This window comes from Sus scrofa, chromosome 14, assembly GCF_000003025.6.
Source record: "Sus scrofa isolate TJ Tabasco breed Duroc chromosome 14, Sscrofa11.1, whole genome shotgun sequence".
Classification (NCBI taxonomy): Eukaryota; Metazoa; Chordata; class Mammalia; order Artiodactyla; family Suidae; genus Sus; species Sus scrofa.
Genome location: NC_010456.5, coordinates 97770908 through 97797593, shown reverse-complemented (window position 1 = coordinate 97797593; position 26686 = coordinate 97770908). Strand labels below are relative to the sequence as shown.

General features: G+C 39.2%; 1 protein-coding gene across 3 annotated transcripts in view; it reads left to right on the top strand.

The window, feature by feature from the left end:
* The window catches only part of PRKG1 (protein kinase, cGMP-dependent, type I), a 1234550-nt gene that overhangs the window by 995487 nt on the left and 212377 nt on the right, over positions 1 to 26686 (top strand). For all 3 annotated transcript variants that reach the window (XM_021072187.1, XM_021072188.1, NM_001044574.2), the window contains 1 exon segment: positions 26551 to 26628. In XM_021072187.1, the coding sequence (XP_020927846.1) occupies positions 26551 to 26628 (78 nt within the window).

Sequence of the window (26686 nt, the reverse complement as noted above, 5' to 3'; positions counted from 1 at the left end):
TTTTTAAAAAAATTAAATTACTAATCCATTCCAAAGGCAATAGTCCACATCTATTAACCCCAAACTCCCAATCCATCCCACTCCCTTCCCCTCCCCCTTGGCAACAACGAGTGAGATCCTGCTGTATAGCACTGGGAACTATGTCTGGTCACTTATGCTGGAGCATGATAATGTGAGAAAGAAGAATGTATACATGTATGTGTAACTGGGTCACCATGCTGTACAGCATAAAATTGACAACACTGTAAAGCAGCTATAGTGGAAAAAAATAAAAATCATTTTATATATGAAAAAGGCAAATTAGTTAGACATATTTATCAAAAATATACTCTTACAAAAATTAAAAAGCAATATATAGGATGTTTGCTTGTGGTGCAGTGGGTTAAGGATATGGCATTGCCACAGCTGTGATGCAGGTCACAACTGCGGCATGGGTTTGATCCCTGGCCCTGGAATTTTCACATCATGGGTGTGTCCAAAACAAACAAACAAACAAACAAAAAACAAAAAACAAAGCAATACACAGACTGAGGAAAATATTTGGGAAACGTGTAAGAGACAAAGTACATGTATCTAGAATGTATAAATTATTCATAGTATTCAATAATAAGACAAAAAATACATTTTTAAAAATTGGCGCAAGATTTGAGTAATTTTACCAAGGCAGCTATATGGATGATAAAAAGAACATGAAAATGTGCTCACCACCATTAGTCATTAGGGAAATCCAAGTTTCAACTACAATGTATGTTATCAATGCAAGCCTGCTAGAATGGCTACAATTGAAAAGATAATTGTAATCAACTTTTGGTGAAGATATGGATTAACAGAAATCATCTACACTGCTGATGAGGAAAGCAAAACAGTACAACCACTTTGGAAAACAACTTGGCAGTTTCTTAAAAAGTTAAACATATTGCTATCTCTCTTCATAGGCACTTTAACCTGAGTTGTTCACCTAATAGAATCCAAAGCATATGTCATACAAAGACTTGAGCATGAATTTCATTGTAGCTTTATTTGTGATACCCAAAATGGAAACAAACCAAGAAGCCATCAGCAGGTTAATGGCTAAACAAATAGTAGTGTATCTTGACAATGTCATACTATTCAGTAATGAAAAGAAACAAAACTGTGCTATGAATGAATCTTGAGCACATTATGCTGAGTGAAATAAGAAAAGCAAAAATGAGTACATACTCTCTGATTCTATTCATAGACTGTATCAAGAAACGTATAGTGACAGAAAACAAATGAGTAGTTAGTTGTCTAGGGAGGGATGGAAGAGATAGACTGATAAAGTTGACCTGAGACTTTTGGAAATGGTTTCTGTTTATGGTGGTAGTATCATGGACGTATACATTTATAAAAGTCATCTAAATTTACACTTAAATATGTGCAGTTTATTGTATATTAATTATACCTCAATAAAGCTGCAAAAATAAGAGAAAAAAAAGTGTTCCTGGAGTTCTCTGATGGCTCAGCAAGTTAAGGTTCCAGTATTGTCACTGTTGTGGTTCACTTCACTGCTGTGGCACAGGTTTGATCCCTGTCCTGAGAACTTCCTCATGCCAGAGGCATGGAAAAAAAAAAAAAACAACAAAACAAACAAACAAACAAACAAAAACTGTCCCTGAGTAGTCAATATGAAAAAAAAGACCTGCACCAGCATATCACATCAAGAAATTTCAGAACTTAGCCAAGAGAAGTTACTAAAATCTTTCACAGATAAAAAGCATGTCACAAGGTCACAAAAGATCAGAAATAAAGGCCTTGGAATCTGAAAAACATTGAGGCCAAGCATTCAGAATTCTGAAAAAGTACTCTTGAATCCAGAATCTATCATCAAATATGAGGGTAGAATAGAGACATTTAAAAAAAATGAAAAGCACTTTAAAGCTTATCTGTCATTCACCCCTCACAGGAAGGTACTAGAATGTGTACATCACAAAAACAAAAACAACAACAACAACAAAAAACCAAAAGTGAGAGATCTTTTACTGGACAAAAATCTGAAATTCCAGAATAATTCTATAAAGAGACCCTTGTATGACAACTGTGCAACAGACTGGAAAGGGACTAAAGTGTCCATTAGAATGGAGGCCTCCAGGAAGGATGTCACCAAGGAAAAAAAGAAATTAAGGGACTATATAATGTGTACGAACCTACTGAGTAGAGATTTGCCTTGGAGACAAAAAAAATATGTTGGTGAATTTGTGATGTGAACACAAACAAATAAGAACATGAAAAAGAAAATAATAATTTCAGGGAAAACAAAATTTCATAAAGCATATGATATAGCTCACCTGAAAATAATACTTACATGGTCATAAACTTACAAAAACTAAATATCAATTAATCCAAAATCAATTTACAGGGAATGGAAGGAAGAAAAGGGTATGTATGTTTGTATGGGAGCAGAGCATAACATGAAGTTCATAAATAATACATAAAAGTGAAAATCAAGAAATAAGAGCAAACATGTTATATAGGAATATGGAAGTATATTATAGAATAAACTGCAAAAAAAAGGTTACCAATTTTTACTGTAAGGATGCAAGATTTGGGGGGGTCATATGAGATAGAGTTTTTTTCATTATCAGATTTTTAGACTTCTTTTTAAATTATGAAAATGTAGTATTGATTTATTAAAATACATTAAGTAGTATGTAAGGGATACTATCCCAAAGGAAAACGCAGCAAAATTAGATGGTAAGATTTCGTAATTGGAGCACGGTAGATTAAATAAAACCAAAGCAGTATTTCTTTAGCAACTCATTACCAAAGTCATGAAGGTAACAAAATTACATTTTCCACATCTTTCTGTCCACTTCATATAAAAAGGAGTGAAGTCATATTTCACGCTATGATATGGATGAACCTTGGAAGTACGCTAGGTGAAAGAAGCCAAACACAAAAACCTCATATTATATGATTCCATTTGTATGAAATGTTCCAGAACAGGCAACTCCATAGGGACAGAAAGTGCATTATTGGTTGCCAAAGGCTGGGGGAAGGCAGAATGTGAGTGCCTGCTGATAGGTATAGCGTTTCTCCTTGGGGTGATGAAAACATTCTCAAATTAGATAGTGGTGACAGTTGCTCAACTCTGTGAATTTACCAAAAACCACTGAATTGTATACTTTCAAGGGTGATTTTATGGTATATTAATTAAATTTCAATTTAAAAATGTTTCAGGATTGTCCAGGTCAGGTTATGTGAGTGAGAGAAGACATTAAACCCATAATTCAATTCAAATGAACTGCACTTGGGGGAGAAAGCAGTTTATGTGGTGTGCATTTTTCCAGTTCGCTTGGCTGTGTACCACTAGATCACCTAGATAATTGTTCAAGTGCACTATGCACCTAATCTCAGTGCATGCCTGATGGATGAAACTGTGGCCACTGTGACCACAAGGACCCAGTGAAAGGGTTTTGCAAAACTCAGTTCAGAGGGATGCAGTGTGTGTTAGGGGGAAGGGGGAAGGGCAGAAACAAATGCATGTTTTCCTTTTCAATAAAATGGTACAAATTTTGTGTAGCAAAAGGCTTGCCTTCCAGTAAGTGAGCATGTGGATAGTAGATGCTGCCCTGCCTCTGAATACTTCACGATAAGGCTTGGATATATATTTTTATAAACACCATGTTTTATTTCTCATGCTTAACCTAGGATGAGAACAACTCTTCTAAACCATCCAAAAATTAAAATTGCATCTGTTTTCCACCTTACCCTGTCCAAATGGATAGATATAAACAATTGAGGGAATGGGGATGAGGAGAGGCAGTTAATTCAGTCGATTTTTTGCACCGCAAGTCTATGATGGTCACTTCCTGCTTTGTAAAACGTGGCCCTTAAGCTGGTTTGTAAAACTGGTTTGACATAAAACAATAAATAATTAATGGTTTGCCTGAACTGGAACTTGTTTAAGCCAAAACTGTTATGCCTTCAAATTTCATTACCAAAAAGGTAGTCGTGTTCTGACTTTTCTTGTCAAAGGCTACTTTTCCTAGCTGGGCAATGAGAGATTGTCCAGAGTGTCCAGGTTAAACAGACTATGGTGAGGTTTGCATGTTATTATATTAGGAGTCCTATAAGATTTTGACTTCTCTGCCAGATGTACATGGTTCCTGTTTGCAAATCTTGTTATGTTCACAGTACACATTTTGAGAATAGAGCCTTAGAAGCCTAAGTGCCTTTAATTTTCAACAGGTTTTGTGTGTCTCTCTCTTGTGTATTTTGTACGAAGTTAAACCAGACAGTTACCTTTCTACAAGTCTCCCTTCCTTGGCCTTCCTCCTCTGGAAATAGTTTCGTTTTGAAAAGTACTCACCTATTATCACCTCTACTTCATTGCATCCCCTTAAGCATAATGTCTGGAAGGGAAGGAAAAGGTTATACCTCATTGTTCTGTATAACTTATGCTTAAGGTTTACTTTGGGTTCCTTCCTGCATTAAATAAATCCCAGATGTATTGTTCTGAAGTTTAGTTTATTTTTGCCATAAGGTATATTTGCTTCACCAAAGTCTAAGTGTCTGTTTAGTATTGGTTTTGATACTACTAATGACACTGTTTTTTTTAAACTGTACCTAAACCCACATAACTACCAACAATTTTAAAATATTAATGCACTGTAACTTTCCTGTGCTTGGTAAGAGATTCTTAGAAATGAGCAATAATGTTAAAATATGACGTAAACATTTGAAACAATTTCCAGATTTAATCAGTCTTCTCTTAAAGCTCTCTATACAGGTTAAAATTTCCAGATTAAAAAAAATAAATAGTATTGCTACTTGCAAGGTCCATGACTTGACGGCTTTATGAATCCTACAAACATGAATGCTATTAAGAATAGAACATTTGGAGTTCCCATTGTGGCTCAGCAGTAATGAATCTGACTAGTATCCATGAGGACTCGAGTTTGATCCCTGGCCTTGCTCAGTGGGTTAAAGATCCAGCATTGCTGTGAGCTGTGGTGTAGGCCACAGATACAGCTTGGATCCTGCATTGCTATTGCTGGGGTGTAGGATAGTAGCTACAGCTCTGATTTGACCACTAGCCTGGGAACTTCTATATGCTGCAAGTGCAGCCTTAAGAAGACAAAAAAAAAAAAAAAAAAAGGAAGAAGAAGAAGAGAAAACTTATGAAGCTTGTTTAAAAAGTATTGTCCTGCAACCCAAGGTGGTGTTTCTTGTTTTCCACTGGACTGCTAACATTCAGGCCAGAAATTGATATCCTTACCTATTATGTCCTCTTCACAGTGAATTCAGAAATCTTGTGCATCAATGTCCCAAAATAGAAGAGTCGTTCCAGGCTTTGCCACCAACATACTCGATCTTTCTCACTCTCTTTTTTTTTTGTCTTTTTAAGGCCGCACCCACACCATATGGAAGTTCCCAGGCTGGGGGTCAAATCGGAGCTGCAGATGCTGGCCTTCGCCACAGTCACAGCAACACAGGATCTAAGCCACATCTGTGACAACACCAGAGCTCATGGCAATGCTGGATCCTTAACCCACTGAGTGAGGTCAGGTCTCAAACCTGTGTCCTCAAGGATACTAATTGTGTTTGTTACCACTGAGACATGGTGGGAACTCCTGGATCTCTATTTTTTACCTTGCATTTAAACATTTGCAAATGGGAGTTCCCTGGTGGCCTAGTAAGTTAATGATCTGGCGTTGTCATTGTCACATAAGATATAGTCTGGTTTTAGCTTATTTGACCTCTTGTTTAGACTAATAATTCTCCTTTGCACCACAATCACAATACAAAAAGTACTATTAGAGAGAAATAGAATAGCTTCTAAAACCCCTCAGAGAAGGATTCTCAGAGGAAGCAACAGTTGATCTGTGCTTTCAAAAATTTCCTATCACCTGTGTCCAAAAAAAAAAAAAAAAAAATACAGGCAAAGTAAAGTAAAATCCAAGACCATCGCAGTCTACATGCTTTGCTGGAAAGGAAGTCCTTTATCAGTCTAAGTCTGAACCTCATCTTTTAGTGTAGAAGCTCAGCCATGGCTGAAACTTGGAATCACTTGGAGAACTTTAGTGAACACTGGTCACATCTCTAGGGGGTCTAATTTAATACGTTTGGGGGAAGCCTCGGTATCAGGACTCTTCAGACCTCCCTGGTGATGTTAATGGGCAGCTAAAATTAGAAGCCGTGTGGCTGGCTTTGTTGTGATTTTTCATCCCATAAGTGATTAGAAATGGGATGAATGACTTCCTGCTTGACACAGGGACAGCATATATCCTCAAGCATCTCTCCTGCAAGAAATTATTCCAAGTTAAACCTCTTCTTCCTGCTACATTTGCTCATCCTCTACTGAATCACATTCATTTTTTGAGGAATTCATGTGTTCATTCAAAAAACACTTGAGAAGCTACAGTATGTCTGGCTCAAGTCTTCCTAACTGAAGTCTTATCCTTAGCCCATATCACTCATTTATTTAAATTCCACCACTTATCCATGGAAAAAAGTCAAAGATAGGAAATCATTGAAGGCCACCTTTGAAGCTCTCGAATCTCAGGTTCTACTTCTTGCTGCCTACACTTGGACTGTAGTACTGCTAAGAAGTTAGTCATTCTCTGTGTAAATCCTGTTTTATGCTCCTGAGCATTTGCCCTTCCTCTCTTTATTCCCACCAGCTACCTTTTCATCTGGTGAGTTCTTATTCATACATCAAGCCGCAGATCAGCCACTAACTTTTCCGAGAGTCATTCTCTGAACCCCATGCCACCAAGCCTTTCATGTTGTAAATTCCTCTAGCAAAGCACTTCTATGTTATTTTGAAATGGTATGATTTCACTTCTGCCTCTTTCTGGACTGAAAACTCTTAAAAGGCATGTCTGACGCATCTGCATATGCCCATTTAGTGTGGTGCCTGACCCACTTATTTGATTATTGCAACGGAACTGATTTGGGGCATGACATATTCAGATGCTGCTGATGACATGATACTTAAGGTTGAGAGAAGTCAGGTCTAATAGATTGGCAGTAAAAAAAGAAAAAGGAGAGGTAATAAAGGTCAGTCACTGGGTGGCAGAGCAGGGGCAGGTGGTTACCTTGTAAAACCATTTGGCCTGCCTGCCTCAGTTACCATAAAGGACAGGACCATGCTCTGGCTCAGGACAGTAATGGCTGTGAATAGTGATAAGCCCAGATCAGTTAGAAAAGCTTAAATATGTCTCATAGATATTATTTACAAAGTAAAATAGATATTATAGTATAAATGCATTTTAACCAAATCTGTTAAGATAGAAAAAGGAATTATATGGAAATTTTGTTTATGGGGCCAGATACAAGAGATACAAAGCTGTTGGCTGTGAATTTCTTCTCCTTATAAATAAGTTTGGAAATAATTAAACTAGTTCTTATTTTAAATGCTCATAAACTTCTAAATAGCGGTAAGAGACACCTCTGATTTCCATCTCAAGCTTTCAGGGATTAAAATAATTCAGGTATGTGCTTAGCATTGTGGCCTCTCTATAATTATTCTTTGAATATTAGAATTGGCTAAATAATTATTTTTAGTTCTGATCCCTCATTTGAAAAATGGAGATAATAATGAGTTTTTTACTAGCTACCCAAAGGCTTCTTGTAATGATCAGAGTTAATATATATGAAAGTTCTTTGTAAATTATAAAGTATGTGTTAGTCATACTAATTTACTGATGATTTTGCAAAACTGAGTGCAGTACTCTGTCCAAGATATTTGTGTTTTAAAAATAGTGCAAATTAAGTAGTACTTCAGTGGAAATTTAAGTTAATCCAACTTAACAAATACTTGTTGCGCCCCTTCTTAGCATAAGGTTCAACAAGTATGGCTGTAGTGAAGACAGAAGATAAAAAAGATACGTGGATCCTGTTCTCATTTGGGGATAAGATAGATGCATAAATGCTTAACAAGAATAAAAGGTGGAAAGTTAGAGGGTGCAATTGGAGGACAAAAATGTGCCATGGTAAAGAAGATATTTCTATTTTGGGAATCATTGGAAGGCTTATTAGAGAATTGGAATTTATAAGTAGAGATGGTAGTAAAAGAATGTTCTAGGCTGGGGGAGTAGCAGATGCAGAGCATACAAGTGAAAACATCTGGAGGACAGGGAAGGCCCTGGGCTGGCTGGAGTGTAGAGGGAGAGAGGAGGTATTTAAACCAGTGCCAGATCCCAGAGGGCCTTAAATGCCACAGCAAGGAACTTAAATGTTATGCCATTGAGAAGGTTGAGCCAGTCAAGTTTTTGAGCCCCAGTGTGATAGGATTACAGCAGTGTTTCAAGGAGTCAATTTCTAATGATAGAATTGAGTACGCTGAGTAATCTTCCTAGGATTACTGCTACCAACATGTTCTTTTCACCTTCTTTTTTTTTTTTTTTGGATTGAGAAAAATTGATCCTCTATAAAATTAGTAGAAAATCAGACTGTGGCATAAGCTTTCTAAAGCAAACTTGGCATCAAATTCTGCCTCTGACGTTTACCTGCTGAGTGACCTTGGAAAAACTAGTCAAACCTAAGTTTCCATTTTGTTCTAGGAAAATGGAGATTGTAAGACCTCCTTGAGTCATTGTCATAATCGAGATCTCCTTAGCACATTGTCTAGTGTGTAGTAAGCCCTAAGTTAATCATAGCTATTATTTCTTACGATGTGAGTTAACATTGTAGTGTAAAGTGAGTTTTTGAGTTTTTATGGTGATTATAAAATATTAAGTCATATTGTGGTCTAGAGAATTAGCAGAATTTCAGCTGATCATTTCTTTTACAAACAATCCCCTTTCCTCCATTTCTAGAAATAGGAAGATAAACATAATGAAAGGCAGCCTCAGCCACTGTGGTCCCATTTAAAGGTGAATAAATTGACCACCAGGGCTTCCATGGTTACCAAGTTCTGTAAATCTATGCTCACAAAATGGGTGAGATTAGACATCTATAACATAGGTGAAAGCCCTCTAGGTGGTAGGATAGCAAAGGTCCTGGCTCTTCTTTATAGTATTGACTGTCTGCAGAGGCACCGTGGGTTCAGGGGCCTGAAGGTAGGAGTAGGAAGGTGGGTCCTTATCAAAACCAAAAGATAGTTGCCAGTGTAGCATTGCCTTGTTGAATTTTAACATACTTAGCATCTGGGCTTCATCCCAGCAGTAAAAGAAACCAGATCTTATATCTGTATCTGGCATACTTTTAATGCTCCAATGTTTAGTATAATATACTAGTGAAGTTAGTATGTGAACCCAAATGCCTGCCTCATACTTCCTGGTGTGTGGGGCGTCTCATCCAGATGTGTGACTGTAATGTACACTCTTGGATCCAGACTCCCTCCTCCTGATATCAAGTACTTGAAAAGCAAACACTTTAATAAGAAGGTTGCATATTTATTGAAAGCCAAGAGAAGTGGTTCATCTCAAAGCATCCTTCATTTGGGTGATTGAGGCTGATTAAAATATACTTGTTGAAAACAGCGTCTTCTTTTCTGGAGACTAAAAAGCCCACTACCCTCAGATCTGTGATCTGCGGCTTGAAGCCACACATCACAGACATTCTCTTTCTGTGTTTCATCACCAAGCACACCACTCCTCCTCATGGTGTTTTTTCCTTAGCTGTGTTCATTTCACTTTTTTTTTTTTTTTTTTAATTTTGTCTTTTTGCTATTTTCTTTGGGCCGCTCCCTCGGCATATGGAGGTTCCCAGGCTAGGGGGCCAATCGGAGCTGCAGCCACCGACCTACGCCAGAGCCACAGCAACGCGAGATCCGAGCCGCGTCTGCAACCTACACCACAGCTCACAGCAACGCCGGATCGTTAACCCACTGAGAAAGGGCAGGAACCGAACCCGCAACCTCATGGTTCCTAGTCGGATTCGTTAACCACTGCGCCACGACGGGAACTCCTCATTTCACTTTTTAAGCTGTGCAGGGGCGGGGACAGTTTTCTCTGCCTCTCTTGGGGGTCCCTTGGTGGGTCTTAAAATTAAACTGACGAAGACAAATTGACAGGAGACAAACATACTCATTTACTTAATACACATTTTACTTGACACAGAAGTGTCTTTCTGAGGAAAGCTCCTTTCTAAGGAAATGAAGGCCCAAAGAAGCAGTTGGGCCTAAGTATTCTTATGCTAGGTTAGAGGAAGCGTGAAGGACCATGCTAGTCCAGGTAGTGTGAAGTAAGTATAGTAAACCAGGGGGAACTTAGCAAGTCCTGCTTACCATCATTCTTCTAGGCATCCCTGTGTCTTCAAAGATAAGGGTACTCCTTTCCTCTAAGTATAGGGAGGCACCTCCGATAAAAGGATTTTAGGACCTGTTTTAGGGGAGAAGGTCAGGGGAAAGGGAAGGATGACCTTCCCACTTCTGGTGTTTTTCTAAACTCCTTTAGTTTAACATATTGAATTGCCAAGTTGCCACATTTGGGGATAACCTATCCTGAACCCCCTCAGCTCCTTAGCTATTCCCAGCCAGGAACTTTCTCCTATGAGACAATCTACCTTCATATTCTGTGCAGATTTAGTTATTGTATTTTCTTGATTCTGTCACTAAAACTACCATTACCAGGTAATGAATACAGAAACCTTAAAATATGTGTGAAGCTGGGGCTGGTGGGAGGTAAGGTGAAAGAGTGTTTCGAGGCCTTCTATTCAGTGGGTTGCACAAGTTGTTAATACATTGAAATACTATTGCACTGGTTAGTAAAAAAAATACTATTGCACTGTTTTGTTTTTTTTACTAAAAAATGGCTTCGCCAGGAGCCCTCTGACCGCTGCCCCAGCTTATTCCTGGGGCCCCCAAACTTTCTCATGATCCAGGAGCCTCCTTTCCAGGCTCCTGCTGCAGGCTGTGTCCATTCTGACTGGTTAGTGCCTTTAAAATACCAGTTATCAAATATTTAGTTTATCACTTTAGGTATTAGTTCCAGTACACACTAATCTCACATTCTGGAAGAAGCTATTCGGGGGTGGGGGGGTGTTTTATTTATTTATTTATTTTAATTTTATTGGAGTATAGTGGACTTACAGTGTTGTGTTAGGTTCAGGCATACAGCAAAGTAAAACAGTTATACACATACATATATCTATTCTTTTTCATATCCTTTTCCAGATTCTTTTCCATATAGCTTATTATAGACTATTAAGTAGATTTCTCTGTGCTACACAGTAGGTACTTGTTAGTTGTCTATTTTATAAAGATTAGTGTATATGTCAATCCAAACCTGCTAATTTATCCCTCCCCCCTTCCACAGTTCCACTTCGGTAGCCATAGGTTTGATTTTGAAATCTGTGAGTCTGTTTTGCAAATACGTTTGTTTGTATCATTTTAAAAATTAGATTGCACATATAAGCAATATCATCTTATATTTGTCTCTCCCTGGAAGAAGGTTTTCTTCCTTTGTCACATAGTTGTTGAGAAGCACCTCAGCCTCACCCCAGTACACTGTATCTGAGTGGTTATGGCATATTGCTTAATAAAAAAAGGGAACAGGATCATAAATGAGTCTATAATCTCACCTCTGAACAGGATCATTTTCAAACTAGTCTAGACAGAAACAAAATATCCTCAAGGTGAGAACAGCATCCTCCAACACATAAGGAGCCTTTCCTCCTTCATGTAATCTAAATCCTCATTGCTTTCTCTTCTTTCTGGTCTTCAATGACTCAAGATGCCCTTTAAACTAAATAGCATATTCTCAAAGAGAAGTGTGAAATATTTATTTAAAAATCCTAAAGCAGCAAAATATTGAGTGAATTGTACATACTTTTAAAAATCCTAAAGCAGCAAAATATTGAGTGAATTGTACATACTTTTGATTCACTCCACTCTTTCTGCTTTAGGGTTCATGAGAAACAGATTAATCTTTATTTTTCCTTTTCGAGTATTGTATTTATTTTATTTGAAACTTCAAAACATTATTTATACTTCAGATGGTGACTCTGAGACAGTAAATTGTATGCTTCTCCGTGACACATTTCATAATCTGTCAGGGCAAACAATTTCCAAGTTCTGCTGAAGCTAATTGCCTTTATAGATCAAATTGTTAAATTTGAGTTATAGTTTAATTATATGGAATAGGAATGCCTGCCTGTCTCCTGTATAAACAATTATGTTCTGTTGTGAAATGAATAGATCTGAAACGAACCATTCCTTTTAGAGATTTTTTGGCATATTGTGTGCCTGCCTTGATATAACTTTTACTCATTGTGTGATATGATTCTGTTTGCATCAGAAATCTCTGAAAGTAAAAGCAAGAGTTTAAAAATCCATTTGGAAAATGATGTTATTGAAGAGCTCCATTAAACCTCAAACCAAACCCAAGCATTTATGGAATTTCAGCTCAGGTTTTCCCCTCCTTTGTCTAATATTTAGAGTGAGGATTCAGTTAGTCCAGACAATCATAGCTATCTTTGAATCATAAACTCTGAAGGTATTCAAGAGGCTTAAAGGATAATGATGTGATCTGGCCACTAAAGGCACAAAGACATCAAGAATGTTTGAGACTCAGTGAAGGAAAGCAGAATTCAGTATTAGTTGAACAAAAGCTAATAGCAGTTTTATTGCACTCTGGGGAGTGCTAAATGTTTGGGAAAACAGATACTTGAGTGTACAAAAAGGTAAATGAAACTGATTGCATTTTGTCAGACTGTAGGAATGGTGATGGAGGAATGAGGCAAGAAGATGGAGAGCCAGATGAGAAAACAAAGGGGTGAACTGAGTCAAAATGCCATTTATTAAATGTTGATTGCACATCCTTTTAAAAAGAGCTGGTACTTTCAACTTATACACACCTTTCCAAAAGTGAAATAATTTAAACATGAAAAAAATCCAATACTAGTGTTTTTTTTAAGGATAATAAAATTCCTAAAGCTGATTTCATATAAAAGTCAGGATACCTCCCTGCTCTGAAAATGTTATGACTTTTATAAAGAAAGAAAAATACTTATTTGATCAATGTAATGTTTGTATAATAGCCTTACTATACTATACACTTTATATTGGGACCTCGTAGGCACATAAGTATTCATACACGTACACATATAAAACTTTTATAAATGATACCTTATCCTTACTGTGTGTGATGCACTTGATATTTTCCATTTTCTTCCATTAAAAAAAAAAAGCTGCTTGTAATCCACTAAAGATATTTCATGATATTTTTAATGGGTTGCATTGAGCTAGAGACAAAGTAGACAGAATTATGCCTGCCTTTGGTCCCTTGGACCCCATGAGAATGCAAAGCTGCCAGTAATTCCTGTTTATCATTGTGACAATCCCATTAGTTTCTTTAAGAAGCTACATCTGGGCCCATTGTGGGGAATGTTAATTCTGACTCTCATCCAGCCTGTTGGCTTGGTACATTCTGCTACAAGTCATAAATTAATTTTCTAAGATAAGCTTACACAGTGCCAGGACTTCCTGCCCTAGAGAATTTACACTGATCTTTTTCATTGGTGTGGAAGCTAATAAGAATTCACCCCAGTACATTGTTAAGGCGAGACTGATGGGCAAGTTATGGCATCCTCACAATCTGACAATATAGAGTTGATCCCACAAGATCTATCTTATCCAGGGGGGTCAGGCGCCTGGGTTCCAAATACAAGTGGGTACCTCAGCAGAGACACAGTTCTGATAACACCATCAAGGACAGAGCATAAGTGCCTAGTAGCTAAAAGGAATCATAGTGCCAGAAAGGTGAAGTTCAAGGTGAAGGAGTTTGAGGAACAGTGTGACAGGCAGTTGACAAATGTTTCCTGAGGGCTGTTTTCACATCAGGGAATGAGCCAAAGGACAGCTGCTGCTAGACACAGATCCTTAGGAGTGGAGGTGGCACAGACTCACACTTGTGGCTCCAGCTATTTGCTTCTTAAATAGCTTGGGTGAGCTAGTCAGGTTAGGTACCTTGGGAGCCAGGGACAGGCAGGCTCTCTATCTAAAAGTCTTCGATATCTGTATCTGATGAAAAAAAGAAAACATTTTCTGTCTGTACTTGGGTTTCTACCTAGGTGTCTAGGTTCTCTGGGGGCTCTGTGAATCTGGCCTTCTCACCCTCTGTGACCTGATGGCCCTTGGGATTGGGGTGAGGACTCATTATGAGGATCTTGACATCATCCTTCCTTCCCACAGGCACATGGCTGGACCAGCAAGGTGGGGTTGTCCTGGTGAGATGTCTAAGTAAGCAAAGTGTGCACTTATGTTTGCTGAGCCTCCAGTTTTGACTCTTCGGGATATATATTTGTATTCAGTCTGGTCCACAGAGCCTTTTAGGGATATCTCTGAATTAGAATACAAGAGTAGGTAGGGAATGGAGTTTACTGTTGTGATTTTTTTTATGACACACGACAGAGTGACAAAGAACATATGAAACTTTAGGTTGTTCAGGGAGTTTGAAGGTCACAAAATTAATGGAATTAGAGTTGCAATATGACCCAATAAAAATAAATGCACTTCATTTATTTGTGAGTTGTAAGATTGAGCCACTCTGACCTCACTGTTCTCCATGTAAACTGCACATACTTGCCTTTTCTGTGCTTTTATAGATACTGTTCCCTCTGCTTACAAAGGCCTTCCTCCCCATTCAGCAGAGAAATGGAGCCTGGGAAAAGCTAAATATTATGTATGATAAATTACCTGTATACAAATCTATCTTCTTATGTTAAACTTTCACTGAGAATAATAATATTCACAAGTATATAGTGTTTACAATGTGACAAGCTCTGTAATTTGTGGCTGTTAACTCATTTGATCCTTACAACTATCTGTTTACGGAGGGATGCTTGTGTTTTTCAGGAAAGGAGACCACATAGGGAAGTTAAGTAAACTGCTTAGGGTTCTAGTGTTGGGATTTGTAATCAGGCTGTCTGGCCCCAGTATCCATCTACTTAACCACAATCAAATGCTTCCTCTCGGGTTAGGGACTGTGTCTTGTGTATCTTTGTAGTCTCAGTGCCAGTCACAGTGTCTCAATCAGAGAGATATGAATTAATGATTCTGGGTGAAGTCCATAAATGATCAGCCTCTTCTAACAAAGGGTAGTCTCTCATCGGGACCTGTAGTTCAGAGTTGTTAAAGGAAGATTTTATAGGTTAGTTTGAGCAGCTTTAGAGTCAAGTTATTGTCCAGCTCAAGACGTGTGCAGAAGTACTGGATATAAATTAAAAGGGTATCCTGAATGGCATGTGAGATGTAGTGTTGAAATAGAAAAAAAGAAAAGTCTGTATAGAGAAATGTACATCCTGGATGTCTAGTTGGTCGGGTAAAGATGGTGGTGATATGAGAAAGGGAAGTAGTTAGAATAAATATTCCAGGCTTTGATTTGTTCTTGTGGTATTCTGGTTAATTTCTGAGTGGTGGTGTGAAGAAAAATTAATTTTCCTTTAGAGGATAGGAAGGAAGGTACAAAACCATAGTTTTAGTGAGTTAGATATTATCTAAGAACACACTTCATAACAGAACAAGTTCCCTTGACAATTATTCAATGAAAGGGAAATGGCCCATGTATGACAATATACATGCACTTAACACATTGTTGTCAGTTGTTAGCGGAGCACTAGTTCTGTGATAAAATCATTGGTGATCTTGGATTGGGAAAGAGAATGCAAAAAATCTCTGGTTTATAGGTGTGATCATTGGATCCACAATAGACTTTACCTAAGACACCTGGTTCCAAACCACCGCAATTCAATATTAGCTATGTGGAAAATATTATTTTTTTGTAATGATCAGCTGTCATCTTTCTTGGTAGCTCTATATAATCTAAGTCTGGAGATATCTAACAGGCAGAATTTTATGAAATAGAGACGTCCTGGAAAGAAATACCTTGTTTGTTGCATTTTTTTTTTTTGACCGATCAAGCTATGTGGTTATCCTATTCTCCGTAAGAGGTCTTATCTTTGTAAAAATATGGGGTACTAGGGAAAGGGAGGAATTTCCTTTGAGGATTACCAATTTAGGTGCCAGGAAGACAAAACAATTACCATTGTTTTTAAGAAAGTTGTCCTTCTTGATATCTCCTTTTAAGACATAATTCACTTCTTCTATGACATCATTATCTTCTGAAAAAATAAAATAAAGCAGAGATAATGACTCAAGACTATATTGTTCTAAACTCACTAGTTTTCCAATTGTTCCCTATTTCAAAGATGTATTTGATATTCATGCATACAAAGATGATTCATACTTATTGCAGCTATTTTTATAACTGGCAGTAATTAACATAGTGATTTATATTACATATGCCTTAATCATTAGGCTAGGGTCAATAGACAGTCCATGCTATAGTAAAGACTTAAGGGAATTCCCTGGTGGCACAGTGGGTTAAGGATCTGACATTGTCACTGCTTCGGCTGGATCACTGCTGTGGCAAAGTTTCAGCCCCTGGTATGGGAACTTTCACATTCTGTGGGCATGGCCAAAGAGAAAAAAAAAAAAAAAGATTTAAGGATAATTCCAATGTTAAACTTAATTAAATTTAGGTATAAAGGGAAATGTTCTAATTTCTGAATGACATAATTTAGGTGAGGTTTTACTTCAGAATATATTCAATGTTAGTTTATATTAATTGAGATTCAGTCACAGATTATGCTATAGTTGGGGGCTGAAAATAAAACACCAGTTAGAATATAGGTATGTTTGGGGAGTTCCTTTGGTGGCTCAGCAGTAACGAACTACAATGGTAACCACGATCCCTGGCCTCACTCAGTGTGTTAAGGATCCAGTGTTGCCATGAGCTATGGTGTAGGTCACAGATGGGGCTCAGATCTGGCATTGCTGTGGCTGTGACATAGGCTGGTAGGTGTAGCTCCAATTTGACCCCTAGTCTGGGAACTTCCATATGCCATAGGTATGGCCTTAAAGAGCCAAAAAAAAAAAAAAAATGTAGGTATGTTTGATATCAGTAATTATGAATCTGTTCTAAAAAGTGAAAATGAATCATACATGTTTACCAGGGAGCAAATACTACAGTCTCAAAGTGCCCTAACCAGTGTTGTACTAAGCCTTCGTGCCAAGTATCAGCAGAGTTTTATAAAGTCTAAGTAGGTATTTATATATTAACATTGAAGTCTGAGAATCCAGAGATATACATACTCCTAAAAAAAGATACACATTTTTTTTTTCTAGTTGCAAAGATTGGCTTTTCCTAACACACAAGTCTGGGAAGTGTTATTCCAAGTTATTGTCTTTGGAGAATACATTGCTTACAGTTAGACATGCTGTGACTTTTCCTTCTCTATCCATTCCTCTGATCTATAATATATTACTCAGTTTTCCTATTCAAAATGAAGGAGTTTGGATCAAATCTATCCTTTATCTAGATTATACACTGACAGCCCGCTGTGTGCAAGTGAAACAATGGATGTAACTTAGTCTCCCAGATCCTCTGAGCAGCTGGTGACGGGGGAGGAGGGTCACTGCAAACAACAAGGATAATTTCAAATCGTGATGGTTGTGATGGAAGGCCTTTTTCACTGGAAGCTGGATTGTGCTGTGGTTTGCAGCTGTGTTTGTCATCAAGCAGTCATTGAAGTATCCAGTGGCATTTTGGCAGCAGCAAATCACAATTACATGATTTTAGAGAGATTTCTAAAATAAAAAATTTAACATAAGGACATACATAGGAGGGAAAGCGAACGAGCATAGAGGGCTTAATCTCTAGAATATATAATTTTTTTTTCTTTTTGGCCATGCCCACAGAATGTGAAAGTTCCCATACCAGGGGCTGAAACTTTGCCACAGCAGCGATCCAGCCGAAGCAGTGACAATGTCAGATCCTTAACCCACTGTGCCACCAGGGAATTCCCTTAAGTCTTTACTATAGCATGGACTGAATATAAACGAGCATAGAGGGCTTAATCTCTAGAATATATTTCTAAAATAAAAAAATTAACATAAGGACATACATAGGAGAGAGAGCGAATGAGCATAGAGGGCTTAATCTCTAGAATATATAAACTTATACAACCCAACAGCAAAAAAGCCAATCAATCAATGGAAAAATGGGCAAAAGACCTGAATAGACATTTCTCCAAAGAAGATATACAGATGGCCAGCAAACACATGAAAAAATGCTCAACATCGTTGATTATAAGAGAAATGCAAATCAAAAATACCATGAGATACCACCTCACACCAGTCAGAATAGCCATCATTAATAAATCCACAAATAACAAGTGCTGGAGGGGCTGTGGAGAAAAGGGAACCCTCCTGCACTGCTGGTGGGAATGTAAACTGGTACAGCCACTGTGGAGAACAGTTTGGAGATACCTTAGAAATCTATACATAGAACTTCCATATGACCCCACAATCCCACTTTTTGGCATCTATCTGGACAAAACTCTACTTAAAAGAGACACAGGCACCCACATGTTCATTGCAGCACTATTCACAATAGCCAGCACATGGAAACAACCCAAATGTCCATCGACAGATGATTGGATTCGGAAGATGTGGTATATATACACAATGGAATACTACTCAGCCATAAAAAGGATGACATAATGCCATTTGCAGCAACATGGATGGAGCTAGAGAATCTCATCCTGAGTGAAATGAGCCAGAAAGACAAAGACAAATACCATATGATATCACTTATAACTGGAATCTAATATCCAGCACAAATGAACATCTCCTCAGAAAAGAAAATCATGGACTTGGAGAAGAGACTTGTGGCTGCCTGATGGGAGGGGGAGGGAGTGGGAGGGATCGGGAGCTTGGGCTTATCAGACACAATTTAGAATAGATTTACAAGGAGATCCTGCTGAATAGCATTGAGAACTATGTCTAGATACTCATGTTGCAACAGAAGAAAGGGTGGGGGAAAAATGTAATTGTAATGTATACATGTAAGGATAACTTGATCCCCTTGCTGTACAGTGAGAAAATAAAATAAAATAAAAATAATGACAATAAAAAAAGAATGGTGAGGAAGGACCTTGAGAACCAACTGATAAGAATAAGATAATGACAAAGACCTTGAGGAGGAGTGTTCTAGATGGAAGGTCTACTGAGTGCGGTGTTCTGAGGATGGAGCCAATCCTCAGAAGCATAAAGCACAGAAAGAAAGATAGCGTGTCTGAAACAGAGGGAACGAGGGTGAGTGGGAGGGGATGAGTATGAAGAAGTAGGGGCCAGAAGACAGAGAACTTTTTAGACCACAGTAAGTTGCTAATGATTTTAATTGTAGCAAGAAGCCGTTGGAAGTTTTTAGCAGTAAAGTGATTGCAGTCAATTTGCTATGAAAGGTCACTTTGGTTGTTAAGAGCAGAATGGTGTGGAGCAGGATGAATGGGAAAGAGCCAAAGCAAGGAGGCTGGATTGGAGGGCATTACAAAAATCTAAGATATGATTTTGGCATGGGCCAGAGCGTGACAGTGGAAATAATAGTAGAGACAGAGAAAGACAACTGGGTTCAGCACAGGTGAAGATGGAGATTAAAGAAGACTTCTTCACTCATGCAATTAATAGTTCTGAATCCCTATTCTGTCCCAAGCTCTATGTCAGACACTAATGATATTATAATGAGCAAAACCAGAGCACAGTCTTTGGCCTTCGGTAGAACTTCGATAGAACTGGTTAAAAACATCATTAAAATATGCGAACCAATAAATAACTGCAAGCTCAGAAAAGGACAATAAAAGAGACCTAATTTAGCCAAAAAGTGTGTGTGTGAAGTGGAGGAAGATGCCAGGTCAGCTATAACCAGGAGAGAGGCAGTGAGGCTATAGCCATGGGAGGCCTTAGTCCTGGTGGTGACACAGGAAGGAATGTGACAGTTGATAACTGGACCTAAGAGGGCCAGCAGGGCTGGAGGGCAAAGTAGGGGAGAGTGAGGAGACTGAAAAGTAAGACACTGAGGAGACTGTATAGGATCATGCAGGATGTGATGGAGTTTGGTGTTTAGCCTAATAACTGTGGAAACCCATAAAAGAACCTGCCTAATTACTAAGATTTATTCCATTTCTCAATTCTGTGTTTTTCTATGATTTAATATGAAATCAGAAAATGGCAGGACTGGAAAGTGACCTTCAAAAGACAGTGAAATTGCTGGCATTTGATTAACATAATTAGAGAGCCTTGCAGAAATCAGCATGTGTGATCATCTTCCCCTCAGGTGCAGTTGAACATTTCAGGCTGACAGTCATCGTAGTCCCAGTATTATGACTCCATTAACATTATCCTTCCCAAAGTTGGACTGCCTTTGGCTGCTGTTCCGTAGACTCTTCTCTGAATCCCTGAGTTTTATGAGCTTATGCAGCATGGAAATAGGTATGGTACATACCTGTGTAGGTAAACTAAAATACTTTATATGGCAGTTGTGGGTGTGGAGTTACAAACCCATATCAGATGATATTAATATCATTAGATCATTTCCATGAATTAAATAAAAAGGTTATGGATAGCCTGCCAAACTTTCTGCTTTCTGGGCCAAAGGAATTAAACTCATGAAAGAGCTAGCTGTCTGGACCATGAGGGAAGCCCATTACCATCTTGGTGTGCCCTGGACCCTCATGCAAAACGACCAGGGGCAGACAGAGCTATGAAAAGAGGAGGGAAGCTGGCCTCTGGCACCATGATTTAACACCTGAATTCAGCCTTTTCAGACCCCACTAACTTTGCACTATACTGTTTTGTGACTCAGTACCTTCTCATTTACCAGTTGGGGATGGATTTTCTGTCATGACTAGGAAGTTGTGACCAATGTATTTGTATCAGTGAAGGTGACTTGGATGCATCTCTTCTCTGCAACATAAAAGAGACTGGTTACTGTCTGCACCAAACTGCCCAGACATAGACAGGGAAATGGACTGGTGAGGGCCATGGCCTATCCTTTCCACCATCTCCACCAGTTTGTTGTGGAAAGTGAAAGAAGTTCCACCTCTATCTCTTATTACGGGGTGTGACCTTGAGACGGTTACTTAGGCTGTATTTGCTAGCTTTGCAGTAGGAATCCCTCATAGGGTTATTGTGAAGCTTCCATGAGACAAGGGCATGATTCCAAGGATGAAGAATAAGCCATCTTTCACCATAGTTGCTGGTAGGCTCTGAACTTCAGGACCAACTAGAGCCAGATCTTCCAGGAGAAGGCAGGAGAAAAGTACTTGGGTACTTTCCCCAAGGAGTCATTTTGGGTTATCTATTGCTGCATAAAAAACACCCCCAAACCTGGTGGCATAAAATAAAAACCGTTTGATGACATTCAGAAATTATGTAGGTCAGAAGGTCAGATACAATGGATAGCTTTTTCTGCTCCATGACATTCAGGAGTTCAGATGGGCACACTCAGATGCTGAGGGTGGCCTCAGCTGGAAGCTTCTCCATTCCTTCTCCAGGCTGCACTGATTAAGGTGACTCAGAGGCTAGGCTTGCCTGGCACTATCCATCTTATCACCTATTCATGGCCTCTGTATGAGGTGTGGGCTTCTCACAGCATCGTGGTGGGTTCCAGAGGGACCGTCCTAAGAACCCAGTGGGTGCTACATGGCCTTCTGTGGTATAACTTTGGAAGTCATGCAGCATCATTTCCACACAGGCTATTATTATAAGGTAACCCTTGTAACCATACCATTACAAGGCCTCTAAGGCCACCTCAGGTAAAAAGGGAGGGCAATTAGGCTCCATCTCTTAATAGGAGAATTGCAAAATTACCTTATAGGAAAGTTGGTGAAATGGTAAATATTTTGCAGCCAATTTTGGGAACTACCACCTGTCAGAGAATCACAGCATCTCAAGGCTGAAAAGCTCCCTAAAGTTGGCCCTCAGGTATCCTTGGACACCAACATCAATCTCTTTTGCAATGTTCTGGCCCATGTTCACCGGGCCTCTACTGGAGTGTGCCTGGTATGAGGTGCTCCTGCCCAGCAGTGCACCCCATCCACTTTGGTACTGCTTGGGCCTGTACACATTTCCTTCCTGTGTTGAGGTGCCATCTGTAACCCTTGGTTTTCTCCCTTAACTCTCATACATTCTATGGACTGTCACTAGGGGCAAGTGCCTCCCTCTGCTTTCACCACAGCTCAGTGGAGATTTGAAGACAGTTACCATGGGCTCTCAGCCTTCTCACAGCTAAGAACTATGGACTGGATTTGTCCATGAAGTAAATGCCCTCTTGGGTGCCTTCCAAATCTATCCTTCCCATTTTTTCCCACTGCCAGAACTTTAATTTCAATTGAATCGCCTTAGCCCTAGTGGGTAACCTTAGTTAATGAGAACCATTTGGAACAATTCTATTTATATGGCCAGGCATTTATTTAGGAACAAGCATGAAATTCAAAGGAGACATAGGGGATGATTGCTAGGGGTTTCTGGGATTTCTTCCAGCTGTGATGACTGGAGCAGCGGCAGTCATCTTGGGACCATAAGGACCCATCCTGTGAGGGTAAGCCAACTAAAATAGAGGAAGGACTTGAATCTTTGGAGGACTCATTAAGCCAACAAATTGACTGGCCCTAGAACTGCTCCATTTCCAGACTTCTTGCTACATGAGAAATTAATAGCCTTATAATTTAAATAATATGTTCAATAAACACTTAGTAAACACTAGGTATTTTTATGGCTGCAAGGGGCACAAGTAACAATATAAAAGTCCCTCATGGAACTGACATTCTATTGGAGGGACAATTGATAATACTAAACATGGGCCTGAAATTTTTCAATCTTCCTGGCCCTTTTCTCTGCCCAGAAACTGACCTAGATGGAGGTGAGGGAGGGGTTCTATTGTCTCATGACTTCCAGCTGAGTTCAGCCAAAGGGAGCTCCACCAGGAGACCAAAGGGTGATAAGAGAGACGTCATGGTATTTTTCCCTCTGCTAGCTCTAAGCCAGGCTGGGTTTGGCAGTGGATATTCCTTAACAGAGGCCACAGCTCCAGATATTGAGTTTGTCTCTCATGTGGCCTAGCTCTCAGCAGGGTACAGTTATCCTGCTCCCTGACCCTTCACCTCCAGCATTCCTTGATCCCCTAATCATGCCCCCTTACACTCCCATCCATTCATCTTTCTTAGATTACCTCCCTCTCCCAAGGGTAGAATCTCATCTGTGAGAAGCCTGACAGATGTGGTGGCAAGTTGTACATAGAAAATTAATTCAAGAAGAGTTGTGAGTACAGAGAGAACAAGAGGTTTGAAGGACAGGCCGGGAAAGATCTCATTGGGAAAGTGATACTAGAGTAAAGATAGGAAGGAGTTATGAAATATCTGGGGTGAAGTTATATTTCAGGTCTACAGGGAAGAGGCTGTGCAAAGGCCCTGAGGGGGAACTGGGCCTGAGTTTCAAGAAACATCAAGGGAAGTAGTGAGAACAGAACAGACATAATGAGAGAGAGAGGCAGGAAGTGAAGTCAGTGAGGCAAAAGGACAGAAGCTGTTAGTACATTGTAGTCGCTGTGGGGCACTGTACATGAGTAGAGGGGCCCCTTCAGGGGTGTGAGCAGAGAAGGAATAGGTGCTGACTCTGTGTTAACAGAATCACCTAGCTTCTATGTGGGGAAGGGACTGAAGGGCCCAGGCAAGAGCCTAGATCCCAGTTAGGAAGGGACTACATGGATTGGTCAGGAAAAGAGGGTGGTCATAGCAGCAGATGTAAGTTGTGGTTGAGTTTTGGGTATTTTCTGAAGGTGGAGCCAGTCATATTGCTGATAGAGCAGTTGTGAGTCTGTGGGACAGAAGAATAAAAGATGACTCCAAGGTGTTTGGCCTGAGCACCTTTGTGCAGTCCCATCCCCTTGTGCCTGGATTGGCCCAGGGACCTGACTGAACCCAATGAATGCAGCATAAGTGATATGGGAAAAGCTTGGCACCTTCTGCTTTTGGGCCCTGGGAAGCCAGCTGCTGTATAAGATGTTGGCCCACTTTCAGACCACCATGCTCCAAAGAAGATTGGGAAGCCACATGGAGAACCTCACATGAAGGAAAACAGAGATGGACAGTTCCAGCTGAGTGCCCATCCAGAGCCCAGCAACAAGTGCTTACCATAAGTGTGAGGCATTACACCTTGCAGTTATCCCATGGACACCATGGGAAGCCAATGATCTAGTTAACATATAGTATCAAGAGAACTAACAGGAGTTCCTGTCATGGCTCAGTGGTTAATGAACCCAACTAGTATCCATGCGGACATGGGTTTGATCCCTGGCCTCACTCATTGGGTAAAGGATCTGGCATTGCCCTTAGCTGTGGTATAGGTTGTAGCTGTGGCTCAGATCCTGCATTGCTGTGGCTGTGATGTAGGCCGGCAGCTACAGCTCCAACTGGAACCCAAGCCTGGGAACCTCCATATGTCCCAGGTGAGGCCCTACAAAGACCAAAAAAAAAAAAAAAAAAAAAAAGAGAGAGAGAGAGAAATAATGAATTGCCCTTGCAGGTCATAAAAAAGAAAGATTTAGTGCATTCATTCTCAATTAGAGGCAAATAAGTGGGGCTAAAGTATTAGCATTATCATTAATAAAATTTAGGCTAGAGAATGTAGCTTAGGAGCAAGAGACAAATAGGCTCTCCACAATGGACCCCTTCTTTGGGCAGACTTATTTGTCCTGTCACAGAAGTCCAGACAGGGGCCGGCTTCACTCTGCTGGGGAGAAGATCCTTCTGCTGGAGAAGCAGCAGAGGATGCCAGACCTCTGTGGGGGACTCCATCCTACCAGAAAGAGATGAGAGGCTGAGATGGGCATACAGATTACTTCCAAATTTATCAGTTGAATAAATTATACCATCTCCTCTGGAGCAGGGTGACCAAAAGGGCAGAGATGGATCTCGAGCTCCATTCACCTGGAAAGAAACATCAAGAGTGAGAACGATGTTCCACCCTTCCCTCTCCCCGACTGTCATAGATTGTAACTCTTCCCTTGTAGCTTTTAATTACCACTTGTGCTATCCGATACAGGAGCTACTAGCCATGTGTGAATATTTAACTTGAAATTAATTAAAATTAAATACCTGTCGAAGTTCAGTTTCTCAGTCACACTGGCTAAATTTCAACTGCTTGGTAGCCACATGTGGCTAGTGAGTGGCTACTGTATTGGACAATGCGGGGATACATCATTACTACTCTCAAAGAAAGTCTACCAGACGGTGCTCATCTGAGATTCTTGTCTTACTCATCTTTATCTCATCAGTGCCTCTAACTAGGTCTGACTCTGAGGCACTCAGAAATGTTTCTTGAAGGAATACATGAACTAGACAATTGTGATTTTGTTTTTCCAATCTGTACATCACAAAGAGCTATCCATTGATGATTCCTCAGCAACAAAATATGAAAATGGAACAGAAATATCATTGAAGAATATGCATTATATGCTCTATTTTTATTTTAAAATAATGATTTGTATACACATAGACATGTACACTTAGAAGCGTAGGAAAAAGTCTTAACTATGTACCATCTAATGGTTGAAATTAGGGGAAGGAAATGAATTTTTTTTTACTTGTTATTAGGAAAATATGTTACTTTAGAGTTAAAAAAAGTGGAAGAGTATGTAGTAGTTAATTTTCTGGGTATATAAAGAAATTTATAGGTCCCCTTAATATCAAGTATTAATGAAAGGTAATTTTAAGAGAGAACAAAATGCTATCTATATATTAAGAATGCTAATTAAGAAATATAGCATTGAAGTATAAGGACAAATCATAGTCATTGGCCTGATGAATATTGCATGCAAACTATGAAATCTCTTTCTTAAGGAGTGTACAAAGCATTATTTTCTTTCCAAAATATAGTCCTCTTGCTAAGCTGCAGAAAAGAATAGGGCCAGATGGTACAGTTCTCATTTTTCTGTTATACCTCCTGACCCAGCTATATACTTTCTCCCACCTCTCCTTATAGAAATTAGTTTTGCTCACTGCAGGAGCTGTCTTTACCCTGGGAATGGACCTAATAACTGTGCCCAAATCAGAATACTGACGCGATAACTGTGATAATCTTTCTGCAGCCTCACATTGCTCCTCGTTGGTAGTTTATGAGCTCACAGATGCTGGATCAGAACTTAGGACATAAAATAAAGACATTCTGTTTGACAGGGCCAAATCTAATGCTAAAGCAAGACATTAAAGCATGAAGTAGTGCCTTAAAAGGTAACTAGGACCATCTAACTCACATGAAAAACCAACCTGGTTTCAAAACAAACGTCTTTAAAAAGCTAGATGCCACAGTACTTTCTTAGAAAAAAAAAAATAGTCTATCATTAAAAGAATACTAAAAACCAAATATGAATGACAAATAATATAGAAAGACAAGTTTAATTATCAACACTGCTGTTTTATTTCATACTCAGTTGATGGGAGATAATGATCTTTTCATCATACTATTAAAATGACTGAAATTAAAGTTATGAATATAATCCCTCAGAAAAATGGCACTAACAAAATAGTTTTTTAAATGAGCAGGGTAGAAATTATTTCTTGTCAGTATTGTGTTCATTGACTATGATTCATTCTTAAACAATGATGGATTCTAGACTTGGGTAAAACTCCATGAGGATGAACTCATCCTTTAAAAGCTGATATTTGAAGAGGTTGAGCCATTCAGTAAATTACTCCTTTCTTAAAGGTTTTTTTTTTTTTTTTCTGCTACTCTTTATTTTTCAGACCCACTATGAAAATGGGGAATATATCATCAGGCAAGGTGCAAGAGGGGACACCTTCTTTATCATCAGCAAAGGAAAGGTAAGTTCTGGTACCAGGAGAGAGGGGGTGCAAAGGCACCTGGGGTTCATTAGCACCC